Source organism: Osmerus mordax, chromosome 20 (assembly GCF_038355195.1).
Source record: "Osmerus mordax isolate fOsmMor3 chromosome 20, fOsmMor3.pri, whole genome shotgun sequence".
NCBI lineage: Eukaryota > Metazoa > Chordata > Actinopteri > Osmeriformes > Osmeridae > Osmerus > Osmerus mordax.
This window is the reverse complement of record NC_090069.1, coordinates 9,178,280-9,194,423: the sequence shown is the minus strand read 5'-3', so window position 1 is coordinate 9,194,423 and position 16,144 is coordinate 9,178,280. Positions and strand designations below refer to the sequence as shown.

At 40.7% G+C, this 16,144-nt stretch overlaps 2 protein-coding genes across 3 annotated transcripts in view; one reads left to right on the top strand and one right to left on the bottom strand.

The window, feature by feature from the left end:
* The window catches only part of sema4d (sema domain, immunoglobulin domain (Ig), transmembrane domain (TM) and short cytoplasmic domain, (semaphorin) 4D), a 159,168-nt gene extending 154,678 nt beyond the window's left edge, over positions 1–4,490 (top strand). For both annotated transcript variants that reach the window (XM_067258071.1, XM_067258069.1), the window contains 3 exons: positions 595–810; positions 938–1,029; positions 1,490–4,490. In XM_067258071.1, the coding sequence (XP_067114172.1) occupies positions 595–810; positions 938–1,029; positions 1,490–1,519 (338 nt within the window). In that variant the 3' untranslated portion in view covers positions 1,520–4,490. The remainder of the gene's footprint in view (positions 1–594; positions 811–937; positions 1,030–1,489) is intronic.
* Positions 4,491–4,994: 504 nt separating this feature from the next.
* zgc:86839 (Cyclin-dependent kinases regulatory subunit 2-like) lies at positions 4,995–6,472 on the bottom strand. Its single transcript, XM_067258107.1, has 3 exons — positions 6,301–6,472; positions 5,628–5,755; positions 4,995–5,309 (listed from the first exon to the last, which is right to left on the bottom strand). The coding sequence occupies exons 1-3, from the start codon at positions 6,357–6,359 to the stop codon at positions 5,266–5,268; spliced, it is 231 nt and encodes a 76-aa protein (XP_067114208.1). The 5' UTR covers positions 6,360–6,472; the 3' UTR covers positions 4,995–5,265.
* Positions 6,473–16,144: the final 9,672 nt, after the last annotated feature.

The following is a 16,144-nucleotide window of genomic DNA, read 5'->3' as shown; positions in this document are numbered from 1 at the left end:
GACTGATGTTGGTTAAAATGCCATGGAAAGAATGTACATAAATACATGGCAAAGTAACTGAGGGGACAAACATTTTAAATAAAGGTAAGCTTTGATTCAAGGACGTTTTGAACCCAAACCTGGACATCAAAATGCCCAACTGTTATTTATAAAAGATGTTTACAGAGACAAAACTTCCATCTTGAGTACACAACAGAGGCTCGATCTCAGTCCATAAATGTTCACAACTTCAGGGACCAAGCCAGGGGAGGATGAATCCAAATCGCATTGGTAATTTACATAATTGTTTTTTTTTAGCAAGTCACTGGAGGTGACTTGCTATTTTCACAATTTTGCTTCTAACATGTAAACCTTCTTTGTCAGTCATAAAACAAACTGAAACACCTTGTCTATTCTTCCCAGTGCAAATATTTAGTGTCAGAACATGGTAACTGATTTGCAAGTTTAATTACTATTGTGATCAACATAGAATTATGTCAAACAAATAATATGTTAAGCAAACTGACCCACAGCCTAAATGCCAACGTGATATGTGTGTATGTCTTTTCCACTAAAATGTCTGAGGTCCATATGAAGTCCCATTCTACTCTCCAGGTCCCAGTGACATCCACATTCACTGGCAGGTGAACGGGCAGAGGCTAGAGACCACCATCACTGAGCACCGACATCCGCTGAGCCAGAGAGAGGTGCTGCTGAGCAGCTGGGTCCGAGAGGAATCTCTTGGCAAAGAATCCCACTACCGGTGTGAAGCCACAGCAGGAGATGCATTAAATGACACTTCTGAGATACATCTCCGCCTTACCAACAGAGGTAGAGGTCTATGGCTTAAGTACTAGAGGAATCGAGAATAAAACCTTTTTTTCCAGATAACTTGATTAATAAATCTTCCCACTGTATATAATGTACTGTTATAGTAAAGTGTTGAGCTTATTGACAGACGAAGACAGCACAGCTTCCAAAGACATGAGCCAGTGGATGGGGGCATTAACGGAACATGAAAAACTGCTAAAAAGATGGAAGAAGGCTTGGGTAGGTTTGCGTTTACTTGAGTCATATATGCTCCTAACACATGTTCTAATCAAAATGTCCTCAAACTCAAGCAATACCTTGTACAGAACCGGAAAAAACATATTGTTTAAATTGAATTGCATATGCATTAGCTACGACTGCAGAAGCTGCAGTGAATTCATGCCAGCTTTAAACCTTGAGTGTCTGGAAATAGAGTACTGTGGTCTAGTTTGGTTTAAATTGAATGCTACAGAGAGGTGCAAGATTTATCTATACTTCAGTTCAAGCAAGACATTGACTGCAAATTACCAACTTTACTGTTACTTCATTGTTTTTTTACTTCACTTGAAATACAGTGTACTGTATCAACAATTATGTTTAACTAAGGTAACTTCAAATTGATGACCAGTCTCAAAGAGTAACTATGTCTAAGATGTTTTATATTTCACCTTGTTCTGGTTGTCTGTTTCTCCCTCTACAGGAGAGCTGTAATGGCCAACGCGTTGTCTGAGGACTGGGCAACTTCCTCATTCATTGTCTCAGTATTAGGCCTTGGTGGACCTGACCCTGGGTCACACAAGAATGTTGCAGACAATCTCATGACATGATGGTGTGCTAACATTGCTGTCGAGACACCTAAAGCATGTCATCCTTGACATGTGGCTAGTATTCACCTGGTAGTCACAGTGGTTTATGCCTCTCCTTCCTAACAGGGGACATGGCTGATTAGCTGGTTGCCTCAAGTTGAGGAAGGGTCTGCCTCACGAGTTAAAAGTGTTAAAGTGTGTAACTAAAAGTGACGGACTGGATCGAATTCTGATAATAGCCTACCACCATGCAGTGACAGGCTGCCTAAGTTTTGCACTTATTCTCCACTGTTTATTTTGTTTTTAACTTGTGTGTCTCAAGCACTGCGTGAACAACCACAAACAACAGGTTTTTGATTATTTATTTATTGTTTTTAGAAAATCAATTGTGATGAGCAATTGTTTTGTCTATGATCTGTGGTTTAATAAATAATAATAATTCAAATAAAACTAATAAAGGAATTAATGTATTTACGGTGCTACAGAGGAGTTTGACCAGTATTTCCCCCAGCGCACAGAATGTTAAATTCTGGTTTTTATTACAGTTTATAACAGGGATACCCAAACTACGGCCTGCATTTGGACCGGCCCTCTGAACAAGGCCAGACATAAAATAAATAAATAATAATAATTCATTTCAATAGCAATGACTACATTACGATAGTAATAATGCTCTTTTAATATGCTATATATCCCTTGATATGTACGGATGTATGGTGCATAACAAAATAATAAACTAATCTAGCATAATGCATACAAATGATTAAATGGAATGTAAAATTATAATAAAGTCTCCACAATATTACTGGTAGTCACTCCGGCCCATGTAATTTTCTGTTACAGACTGACCCGGCCCCACACTAAAGAAAGGAAAAATTATCTGGCCATCGCAGAAAAAAGTATGGGGACCCCTGGTTTATACTGTAGATTAAGATTAATGCCACTGTTAATTGGATATTGTTTCCTCATCAGATCACTTATGTCGGGGTTAAGGGGTGGAGCTGGATTGTAACTGTCAAGTTGTATCTGCTAGGGTACCCTTGCTCCATCTTAGAGTACAACGTGAGATAAACATTTATTAAACACTTTAGTGGTGTATGATTTTGGTCACAGTTCAGATCTGACATTAACCCTCTGTGTTGCACCCCAGTGGCACCAAGTCTTCCTTAACATCTATTATTAGAAAATACAGAGCTAGAAGTCTAGAGCCAAGTCTAGAGTCAAGAGCTAGTATTCCTCTTTACAGAACCTCTCCAGATCATCCAGGGTCCTAGGTCCTCCCTTGTGCATTCTTTCAGTGGGATTTAGATCACGGGACTGAGATGGCTGTGGCATAAGAGTCTTTTTGTATGAATTTGTACGTGTTTGCGATCATTTATTCTTCTAAAAGATCCAACGGCAACCTATTTTTATACTTTCTTTCAATGGGCAGCCATATTCAGATTTAAAATGTCCTAGTATTTAAAGGATTTCATGATGCCATGTACCCTAACATTTCCAGGGCCTTTGGTGGAAAAACAGCCACACATCACAGAACCTCCACCATTCTTAACCGTTGGAATCAGGATATTTTTTGTATAACCATCCTTCTTTTTACAAAACAAACTCATCTTGAGTGTTTGTTGCCAAATAGCAACATTTTGTTTCATCTGACCATAGAACACCGTTCAAGTTCAAGTATTTTATTGTCAGATGCACAGAACAACACAAGGTCAGACTGGGCACTGAAATTCTTAAGACAACATGACGCAAGCACCTGGCATAACATATAAGTACACAGAACATAAATTACATCTATGCTAAGCTAAATAAGTAAACCTTAAATATAAATAATACAATATATTAAACCCTAAATACACATAATAACCTATTGCTAACCCTATAAACCTATTCTAAACTAAGTGAAGTACAGTGAAGTACAATAGTGCAATATTACTGATAGTGCAACCAGTAGCTGAAAGTGACAGTAAGAAGTGAATCAATGACCATGTCAATGTCCATTCAGGAGCCTGATGGCCCTTGGATAGAAAGTTTTGTCCAGTCTGTGTGTGCGCGACCGAATGCTGCGGTAGCACCTGCCAGAAGGCAACGGGGTAGAGACTGAAGGATGGGTGGTAACAGTCTCTTAGAATCCTGCCAGCTTTCCTGAGGCAACGTGTGTGGTAGGTGTCCTATAGGGCTGGGAGCTTCCTGCCGATGATGAACTCAGCAAAATGGACCACACTACGTAGGGCCTTGCGGCCCCTGTCTGTGCAGCTCCCATACCACACTGTGATGCAACCAGTCAGAATGCTCTCTATAGTGCATCTGTAAAAGTTAGTGAGGATGACTGAACACCAGGCACTTTCATTTGTGGTGAGATGATGGGAAAGGGCTTTTTTCTCCAAAGGCATAAAAAGGATGGTTATACCAAAAATATCCTGATCCCCAGGGCTAACATCTTGGTGCCAGATACCACAGCACCCCTTCAGAGGTCTAATGGAGTCTATGCCTTGACGGGTCAGGGCTGTTTTGTCTGCAAAAGGGGAACCTGCACAATATTAGGCAGGTGGTTGTAATGTTATGGCTGATCTGTGTGTATATAAAATGTGTTTGAACGTCAGCTTTCTAGCTATGCTTACCTGGAAAACAGATTATTGATTAAGTAGATTATTGGTACCTAACACAAGTTAACTACATTGGACCTGCTTTGGTCTAAATAAGATCCATTGGCTCTGGTCTGAATCTCTGAGGTAACCACACCCCATTATTTTGAATACATTGAAATAGATGTAGCATGAAATAAATATGGCATTACGAAATGAAAGTCCCCTGAAATAATTACAAGTAATCCTTTGAACAATGTAATTATGAAAGAAATTACCTTTTCATATTTGTAACTATGTTGTCTGTTTTGTATTTTTATAGGACAATTTATTTTAAATTGACTTAAAGGGCATTTCTAAGTTTTGTGTCAAATTTAGCCAAATCAATATTCCCAGAAAAGATGGCTTGTCTATGAGTGCCATCTAGCGACATGAAGCAGCAAAAACATTGTCATGGTGAACAGAAATATATTTATCTAAATATTTTATACATGCACTCTACACTAATGCATATCAATTGAATTCAGTATCCAAACAGCTTTCATAAATAAACCCTGTATGCCTTTGTGCAAGTCATCAAGTAATTTTCCCACTTTGAATTTCATAGTTTTTTTGTAACCTCAGTGTGATTTGCCTTGAATTTAACACTGAACATTTAACACTCAATATAACACTCTGAACCTGTCTCTATTCAGTCAGAAAATACAGAATATTTGATCTGCTGCATGACCTATAGATTATAGTGAGAAAGGAAAAAACAGTATGTGAATCAAGTTGCAAAACCAGTTATGACCAAACATCTGTGGATATACCTATTGCACTGATATGACAAAATAACTTTATTTTACCGTAAAACAATATTACTAGAGGCACGTATTGTAGTATACAGTTATATCTGAAAATATTAGCCCTTATACTCCAAACCCATGACAGCAACAATATTTTCCACAAAATCCAACTGAGCTCTTGTTGCTGAGAAAAATCCAGCTAATGCACAGCTGACAGCAATGTGAACGTTGGCAAGTATTCACTGAATACTACATTCTCAGCTAGGAATGTTCCAGAAAGACAGCATCAATGTTCAATCAGTGCTTCGGTAAAGGCCTTCTAAACAGCAAGATGTGAGGCTCTGATGGAATGCAAAAGACAAGGGATGGTAAAAATTAACAAGGAGATAGTAAACGTGTTGTCCCCCACCAGTGATTTAGTTTCCCCCCTTGGGTTAGTCAGTGACTAGACCACCACCTAGAAGAAGCGGTCAACATTCTTGTGTGACCAATTAACACTCATGCGTAGTCCGCTTACACGGACAAAAAATAAAGCTTAATGTGAAAAACATTGTTATATTAACATACATTTCCCTAAAACTGACACGACTCTTAGCCGAGAAAAAACATGTTAGGAATATATTGCAGTACATTAATGTTTTAAGGGGTAGTGTACAGACCAGGCTCATGTATCATGTAGTGTACCCATCCAAGTGATTGTTGCACACCAAGTCTTCTCCACTCATCCTCGGTCATCAGGTGTGATTTCGGTACTTGTTTGGCTAGCTCCCTAGGCAACACAACGTGTCTGAAATTAAATAACACAAAAGTGACCTACATTTCATCCAGAAACATTCGTAAGCGAAATAAAAACACACCGCCTATGACTTCCACAGCCTCACCTGTAAGTGTCAAATACATTTACTAACTAGTTGGCAATTAGTCTACAGTAGCAACGTAGTGTCATGCCAGGAACAGAGCTGGTCTAGCTTTATTTGGAATTCTAGTAACTTGCTAACTTTACTAGCTAGGTAGCTCTAGCAAGAGACTACCAACTAGTGTCGTCTTCAGTGTCAACTTATTTACAAGTTTGAGTCCCTCAAGTTTACCATTACAAAAAGGATGCCCTCTTGTATTATCAGAAATCATTGTTACGAATTTGACTGGCTACATGTAAAAGTTGTGAAACGTTATTATTTTTAATTAAATATCCCACCACGCTTGCTGAACAATGATAGCTTGCTAACTAGCTACAGTACTGTAGCATTTTGCTAGCGGATTTAGCCATCAGAACCTTAGCAAGCTATGCTACAGTAACACTGTGACTAGTAGCAAAGTGAACACATCATTTACCTGTACTCATAATGCTCGTCGTTATATTTGTCTGAGTAGTAGATTTGTTTGTGGGCCATGTTATCAATTAAACGCTACCAGTGGTGAGGTTCAACAAAAGCTAGCTTGTGATCAAATAAGAAGTAACGACTGCCACTTTAACACACGTTTGCCTTGCTGCTAACGATAAGATTTGAAACCTACGGTTACAAAGCTATTTCATGCTTCTGATTGGATGAACATATCATATGACCAGCATTCTCAAGCTCATGCTATGTGCGCGAAGGAAGAATCAGACGCGAAGAGAGCAAGCCAAGCTGTGGCTGTTTTATTATTATTTGATGTCGAAATGCTTATCCAATCAACATCAATCGCGGCACTGCACTCTGTTGGGTTATAAGGAGGACACATGCATAATATGAATTTGTTCACACACACAGATTCCTGGCATTATTAGAAAGATACAATACGCCATTGTAATGTAAAGTGTAACCATGCGGTCAGAAACCCGGATGCTTGACCATAACAGAGATACTGGGATGTAAACAAAAGATGGATTGCACTGAAATGTTCAATTTAAGACAGTTTTAGGATGTCTAAACCATGTAACAAGTTGGGAACACGAGTTGAAGCTGTTAAAACTTTTATACTAAGGTGGTGAAGATTGGGACTGAATCATCAATTTATATAGCCTGGCTCTGCCGTCCTACATACTTCCGCTCAATTTTGATTTTGCTTCTGTACTCGGTCTGGCCATGAGGTAAGTCAGATGTCTCCGGTTAATTTTCTACCGGCCAATCAGCGAACAGAGGGAGTGGGTGTCGTGCGCTAGTTGGGTGTGCTTTGCCTTCGGCAAGGGCACAACCTTTGTTCTCTCACATATATATTATTGTTATTTTTATTATTCTTTTTGCCCCCCTAAAACTCAGTCAATATTTGGCCTACATAGACAACCTAGGTGTCAAAAGTTTCGTCTTGGTAGCGATTGAGTTGCTTCTATTGGGATTTACGTTCCGTTGCATGGTTTAGGCTCAAGTTAAGTTTTTGTGGCGAAAAGTGAAGCTAACGGTGGCTAATTTGCTAGCCACAGTCACTGACGTTACTAACGTCACTACGTGAAAATAATTAATTTCAGCCTAAACCGTACAACGGAACGTTAAATCGAATTCAACCAACGCAATCGCTACCAAGACGAACACAGCAGTAGTCTAGTACTGTACTGTAGTAGTAGAATTTACCGGGGCAGCTTCTCCACACAGGGCTATATCGCATTTTGCGTTGTTACTGACAATGATCGCTACCAGTGAGCTTTTTACGAATGAGCGATTTTCCACTAAATAAATGTCAAGCTTATTTACGTTTTGGGGGGCATATTTTCAGTTAGCAGATGGTACTGTTTGAATCGCGATTCCATCTTCTACTGCCGATAACGTCGTAGAATAATCTTCAAAGGGGGTTCTTTATTAATAAATGAATGCAATATGAGTAGGATAAATGCCTGGAAATATCACGAGAAGGGAAAACTTAAAAGGACGTTTAAGTCATAGAGATTAGGTCCATTTTTACACCGGTCTGCCAAATTTATTCGTTTTGATTCAGCTATGAGGCTGCCTCTTGCAGGGGAAATGAGAAGACATCATATTTAATTCTACACTTCACTCGTATTTTCAGTTGTAAATGAGCAGCACAAAAAAAATGCTTTTAAATCTATGTAATCTTTATAAATAATAAGTATGCATTTTAATATAAAATATAGCTGCAAGCAGCAATGAGGTGGCCAAGCAGTCAAATGACCCATAAAACATTTTAGACATCCTCAGAAGAGGGTAACGAGTACACGCAGCAAGTTTGGTGCGAATCCATCAAAGATTTGCTGAGATACGACCCAACTTCCTGTTTGCTGGCTTAACGGCACATTTTGATTGCCTGTACCGGGCAAACGGTTCTGAAAATCCAAAAATCGTGTGAAGGGCTTCGTGAGGCTTGGTCTGAAGATACTCTCTGCCAAATTTGGTGAAGATTGGACAACATGTGTAGGAGGAGTAAAGAAAAAACGTTTTTCAATTAATTCAAAATGGCGGCCACATCAATTCGGCAATTATCACAAGTTATGATGTATCACACACGGGATGTCCCATCATATCATGAGACAAAGGAATCACTTAATAAAAGCAAACAAAGCAACAGTTATTGGCCAAAACAAATTTTTGCTTCCTGCGGTCACGCCCAGTGATCACATGACACCAAATTAATTGGACATCCTCATACGACGGTTTCGAGTCAACATACCAAGTTTGGTGTTGATTTCTCAAAGATTTGCTGAGATATGACCCAACTTCCTGTTTGGTTGCTTTGTTGCCGATTTTGATTGGCTGTACCGGACAAACTGTTTTGAAAAAATCTTTGGATAACTTCTGTGAGGGTTGCTCTGACGACGATAAGTTCCAATTCTGGGGAAGATTGAAGAAAAATTGTAGGAGGAGTAGGCTTTCAAAGGTTTTTGCTAAAACCGGAAATGGCGGAAAATCTATATAACCGGAAATTGACGTCATAGGGTGTGTTGAACTCGTCTCGATCCAGGGAATCCAACGGTACCTCATTTTTGAAAATCGGTCATACGGTTCAAAAGTTACGTGTGTAAACACAACTCCAACTTTGACCAGTTGGTGGCGCTAGAGTGCTCCAATGAGAGACATGAAACTTGGTGAATCAGTTGGGGAGTCAGTTGGCTGAGCGGTGAGGGAGTCGGGCTAGTAATCCGAAGGTTGCCAGTTCGATTCCCGGTCACGCTAACTGACGTTGTGTCCTTGGGCAAGGCACTTCACCCTACTTGCCTCGGGGGAATGTCCCTGTACTTACTGTAAGTCGCTCTAGATAAGAGCGTCTGCTAAATGACTAAATGTAAATGTGAATATAAAGAGGGGACTGTGCTTAATGAGTGTGCCAAAATTCACAACTTTTGACCATATGGTTCTAGGGGCTGCCATAGACTCCAATGGCAGAAGAAGTGTAATAATACATATAGCTGCAAGCAGCAATGGAGGGGCCAAGCAGTCCAGAGCAGGACATGGCCTCCATAGCACTTGTGAAACAATTAAGTCACAACAACCTGTTGCACTCATGCAACACACCAAGTTTGGTTGAAATATATGTTTGCGTTCAAGAGTACTGAGAGTTCAAAGTTATTTTTCTGGTATAACACTGCAGGCTCCTCTGCTCCTCATGGGAACAATAGAACCCAAGTTTGGTGACAATTGCGCAAATGGTTGCTGAGATATGCTCTTGCGCATCGTTTGGCGGCTTCGCCACCGCTTTTGATCGTCTCTACCGAACAAACGTTTTGGAAATTGAAAATCCATCTGATTGCTTTTGTGAAACTGGGTCTAAAGATCATCTTTGCCAAATTTGGTAAACATTGGACAAAAATTGGGGCGTGCAAAAGGTTTTTACACTTTTCCATGAAATCCAAAATGGCGGCCACGTCCATTCGAATTTTATTAAAAGTTATTAATAGTCAGGCTTGATATCTCACAAGACATCAAGAGACAAATAAATTACTTTATTAAGGTAAACACTTCAACAGTTATTAGCCAAAACACGTTTATGCTTCCGGCCACGCCCCCTTTTAGTCACATGACACAATTCTTGGAGGACATACTTAGAATAAAGTTCCGAGTAGGCGTACCAACTTTGGTGTCACTGCCTCAAAGAACTGCTGAGATATGGTTTCACTTCCTGTTTGGCGGCTTTTCTGCAGAATTTGATTGGCTGTACCGGAAAAACGGTTGTGAGGATCAAAATTATTTTCGATAAATTTTGTGAGGCTTGGTCTGAAGATCATATCTGGTAATTTTGAAGAAGATTTGACAAAATTTCTAGGAGGAGTAGGCTTTCAAAGGTTTTTGATAAAACCGGAAATAGCGGAAAATCTATAAACCGGAAATTGACGCCATGGTGTGAATTGAATTTGGCTTGATCCAGGGAATCCAATGGTACCTTATTTTTGAAAATGGGTCATACGGTTCAAAAGTTGCGTGTGTAAACACAACTCCAACTTTGACCCATTGGTGGCGCTAGAGTGCCAAAGTATGGGACATGAAACTTTGTGAATTGGACCAGGGGACTGTCCCCAATGAGTGTGCCAAATTTCACAACTTTCGACCAAGCGCTTCTAGGGCCTGCCATAGACACCCAGTCTTAAGAATAATAATAATAATAATACTAACAATAACAGCTTCGCTGCTTGGCCCCTAATAATAATAATAATAATAATACTAACAATAACAATAGGTGCCTCGCAGCTTCGCTGCTTGGCCCCTAAATATAGCTGCAAGCAGCGATGCGGGTTCCTCCGCAAAATGGCAAAATATTATAAACATGTACACTGTAGAAGATCGAGAGTTGGACAACAAGGGAGCAAAACTACTTAATGTTTGGCCAACAACAGGCTGAATGGGGATTTGAACTCATGAGCATAAGGTTACAAAAGTCAGTCCCTCTATCCTCTCTGCTACACACCAACTGTTGAGATTGTATGAATAGAAAGGGCAGAGTATTAGCTTTGGTCAGCTTTGGGACAAAGGTTAAGAAATTGGTTGACATTTCAAGGTGAAATTGCATGAAATTGTGCATGGTATTTCAGAATGATGTCATCCTGTTTAACTAAACAGATCAAAATGATGACATGAAAAAACTAAGGTGTTTCTCCTGTGTTAAGCGTTGTTAGATTCAGCCAACGTTGAAACAGTTTTAATTCAATCATATTTTGACATACCAAGGTGAAATTGTTTGTGGTACTTCAGAAAGATGTCATCCTGTTGAACTAAACAGATAATCAAAATTATGACAGGCCAAAAGACTATAGCTGGATTCCAACCTACAACCTGATACTTTACAGGTCACCACCCCAGCCCATTGAGCTATTCTCAGTGTTGAATATTGTCATGTTCAGCTACTGTATAAAAAAGTAAGCTGTTTCTCCTGTGGTAAGCGTTGTTAGATTCAGCCTAAGTTGAAACTGCTTGTACATTTCCTATAAAAACGGGACAACGGCGATGACTGGGTTGCTGCTGTAAAGAATAACTTTCTCATGGTTTTTTAAGGTTGTTTGGAGTGCCATAACTTGTCATGGAAGGGAATTTTAAATCATGCCTAGCATCAGTGGGAATGTGTCCTGGCTTAGGTTACATTTTACATTTACATTTAGCAGACGCTCTTATCCAGAGCGACTTACAGTAAGTACAGGGACATTCCCCCTGAGGCAAGTAGGGTGAAGTGCCTTGCCCAAGGACACACCGTCATTTGGCAGAGCCAGGAATCGAACCGGTAACCTTCAGATTACTAGCCCAACTCCCTAACCGCTCAGCCACCTGACTTCCGGGTTACTGAAATGAATTTGTGCAACAGGCAAGGGATCCACCTGAACAATCAATTTGCTTCATTAGAGATAACCATTAGAGTTATCTCTACCATGCATAGACTACAAGTATCTAGCTACTGTGGTGAACCTGGCTTGTTTTGCAGTGGTTTACACAGTCTCGCTAAACAGATGATCAGAGTGTTGTGATGGGCTCAAATAAACACGCATTGCTATGTTTTACAACCGGAGGATTTATCGGGAGACTAGAAACCGTTTGGTCAGAATAAAAAATAAAAACTATGCCTCTGACTGGTATTGAACCTTGATTACCAGCACAACATCTCAGCCAATTGAGCCATTCCCAGGCATGGAATACACAAAGTTCAATAACTGGATAATTAAAAAAAGCTGTTTCTCCAATGGCGAGCATTGTCAGATTTGGTCCAAGTTCAAACAGCTGTAATTCAGTCATATTTTGACATATCAAGGTGAAACTTTGCATGGTACTTCAGAGGCATGTCACCTTAAAGCTTATTAGGTTTGAACCATCCTTCAAAAATACATTTGATTTAGTGACACAAACATATTGAGGCAATGTGGACATGTACATAAATACACCCATTTCAGCCATTTTGTACTTGATTCAATTGCCTTAAGTAACGTTTTTAAATACGTCAATGATACATATCTGTACCAAATTTCAAGTCAATTTCACCTTTGGTTCAAGAGAAGAGGAATTTTGAAGGTTTTCCCAAATTATCACAGTACAGGAAAATCCATCATGGCGGACCTTATGGGTCCTTGAGGCTTTTTTGTTCCTCATGAAAAATGAGGCATGCACACCAAGTTTCAGAAGAATTGGAGCAATGGGGTGGAAATGCCATCACTTTGAAAATCGGACTTTTGGGCGTGGCCTGTGGCGCCCCCTATGGTCCGATGTGGCCCATATTTGGTGTGGGGGTACCCACTTGGATGTAGTATCAATGTGCCAAATTAGAACATTTATGACCAGGGACTTTCTGAGATATTGGGGCGCAAGGAGAAGAAAAATAATAGTAATAAGAATACCAACAATAACAATAGGTTCTCTCCTACCGGATGAACCTAATAAGAATACCAACAATAACAATAGGTTCCCTCCTACCGGAGGAACCTAATAAGAATACCAACAATAACAATAGGTTCCCTCCTACCGGAGGAACCTAATAAGAATACCAACAATAACAATAGGTTCCCTCCTACCGGAGGAACCTAATAATAAGAATACCAACAATAACAATAGGTTCCCTTCTATCGGAGGAACCTAATAATACTACCAATTACAATAGGTTCCTCGCAGCTTCGCTGCTTGGCCCCTAATAAGAAAAGGTAGAAACACTTAAGTGGCTTCGCCGCTTCGCGGCTTGGCCACCAATAAGAAAAGGTAGAAACACTTAAGTGGCTTCGCCGCTTCGCGGCTTGGCCACCAAATATACAGATATATCAGTTGTAAAAATGTCATTCAAAAACGGACCCCTGTGCAACCGACGCAAGCAAGCACACCCTACAATTTCCCCAGAAATTGGACCCTCTCTAGTTTGTGTTGTAGTTCCATAATGGCGGCGGAGAAAGATGCGAACGAAGCCATTCGGTCCGTTGTGGCAACGCTGCCGAATATCCATAAGCTAAAGCCAGAGCAAGAACAAGTTTTGCTGAGTTTTGTTGGTGGCCATGATGTTGTGGCCCTCCTCCCCACGGGGTTCGGGAACAGTTTGATTTTCCAGCTACGGCAGCTAGCTCTGTTACAGTAGTGGTGAAGGAATTGGCTAAGGCGAACGCTAGCGATTGGTTATGGCAGATCAGAGTGGCTCTGGGCAGATCCAATAGTTTTAAACTTCAACAGAGTACCTGCCTACAAGGAAGTCAACGCTTGTCAATGGAGCGAGGCCAGATTCTCTGTACAAATGAAATGTACGAGAGTCTGGTTAGGACCAGGCTACAATTTATAGACCCTTGGGCACAAATGTTTGATGGGCCACTAGCCAAATTGGTTTGGTGGTCAGGCTTTTTTTTCCTTCTTTAATAAATCCGACATAGCATACTGGACACGGAATAGCTCTTAGTCATTTTCAGAATCAGAATGGGATTTATTCGCCATGAAAGTTTGCACAGACAAGGAATTTGCTTTGGCAGGAAGGTGCATACAATAAACATATAGGAACCTTAAAGGCCATATGGCAGGTTAACACTACTGTTGATTAATGGGTACATGAAGCACTCAAGATATGTATATCATTTAAAATATCTCCAAATGGTGTCTCCAAATGGTGTTAAAGACCAGTTGTTTGTTGTTTTTGGTGTAAGAATTTGCGAATCGGCGATGACATCACGTTGGGGAGTCGTGGAGGAAGAGAAGCCTCAGCCTAGTACTAGAACTATGGCGACTGACTGGGATGAAGAAGAGGTGGCAAAAACCACTAATGTATATGATGGCCCGTAGCCGTATAATTTCGAACCAAGTAGACATGAGAGGGCAAATGACGAATTGCAGAGACGTGATGGCCGTCAAAGCCAATTAAATGGATGGTCCGATGAGAATGAGTGGAGAGTTGGTGAACTGTCCTGGTGAGTTGCTATCATTTAGCAACGCAGCAACGATCTCTTGAGCTAGTCTATGAACAGCAGTGCACATATAAAAAAATGTTTTACTGTCAGTGAATAGCACCGAGTGAAAGTCAACCTTTTCTATCTGGTGACAGTGATCATTCAGGGCCTGACATTACATTTTTGAGGCACTTGTCCTTTAGACAAGTAGCCCTACATTTACGTTTCACTTTTCCATGCACAAAAGTCACGTCCGGGTAAAGATTGTGCCTTTGACCAACGAAGATGAGCTGTAATATTATACAAATGATAACAATTGAGGTGTTATACAAAAATGTATTTGTTACATTAAACATTTACACAATTTTGCAGAATGAAACACTTTCTGTTATGTACTGTATTGCAGCTTCGTCCCAATATCTCTACAGACCGTGCAGCTAATTTAATGCTCAACACTTGAACGGGGGCTTATTACTTGAAAGAGGAATTACTGCGTCTTCTCAGTTACACTATCAGGGCTTGTAAATACTGTGACTTGCAAAAGTAGGCAAATGGCTAGTAGAACATAACATTTCATAATCATTTCAGTCAATCAAACAGCTGCAAGACCCAGTGAAATGTTATACAGATAGCAAACTAACATTAACTAGCATTGCTAACGACATTGGCTAACTCAACTTCGGTAGGATGTCCTCAGTATTTGCAAGCTGGCCAGTGCAAGTACAGTAACATGGCATTTTATTTTGTTTGAGTTTAAACTTAAATATGTGGTCTATCTATACTAAGGGTACATAAACGAGCAATACTAAGTGGAATTAGAATTAAAATAAACTATACAATAAAATATAAAATAAAATATAAGTTGCTGTAATTTACAATATAAAAATAAAAAAAATACAAATATTTCAAAAAATACAAATGTGCAAGACACAATTTTGTAATGCAGTGCGAAATGCAATGTGTTTTAAGACATGACGTCATTAAAGTCAGTGTGAACCCTTGGCCTTGTTGAAGAGGCCAACCGCGGAAGGGAAGAAACTGTTGGAGTCAAGTGGCTGAGCGGTTAGGGAAGCGGGCTAGAAATCTGAAGGTTGCCAGTTCGATTCCCGGCCATGCCATATGACGTTGTGTCTTTGGGCAAGGCACTTCACCCTACTTGCCTCGGGGGGAATGTCCCTGTACTTACTGTAAGTCGCTCTGGATAAGAGCGTCTGCTAAATGACTAAATGTAAATGTTTTTGTGGGGGACTGAGTGTCCAGAGTGGGAGAAGTCGGCCACAATCTTCCTCACTCGCCTCAGGGTCCTCAAGGTGTGCAGGTCCTCGAGGGAAGGCAGATTGCAGCTAATCACCTTCTCAGCAGTGTGGAGCCTGCTGAGAGGGAAGGCAGCCTGCAGCCTGCTCTTGTCCTTGGCAGTGGCAGCAGCGTACCAGATGGTGATGGAGGAGGTGAGGATGGACTCAATGATGGCTGTGTAGAAGTGCACCATCATTGTCTTTGGCAGGTTGAATTTCTTCAGCTGCCGTAGGAAGTACATCCTCTGTTGTGCTTTCTTGGTGAGGGAGCTGATGTTCAGTTCCCATTTGAGGTCCTGGGAGAGGATAGTACCCAGGAAGCGGAAGGACTCTACAGTGTTGACTGTGGAGTCACACAGGGTGATGGGGGTGAGTGGGACTGTATTCTTCCTGAAGTCCACAACCATCTCCACTGTCTTAAGAGCATTGAGCTCTAGGTTGTTCTGGCTGCACCAGGTCACCAGGTTGGCTGCTTCCCACCTATAATCAGACTCGTCTCCACCAGAGATGAGCCCAATGAGGGTGGTGTCGTCCGCAAACTTCAGGAGTTTGACGGACGGATGACTAGAGGTGCAGCTGTTGGTGTACAGGGAGAAGAGCACAGGGGAAAGGACGCAGCCCTGGGGTG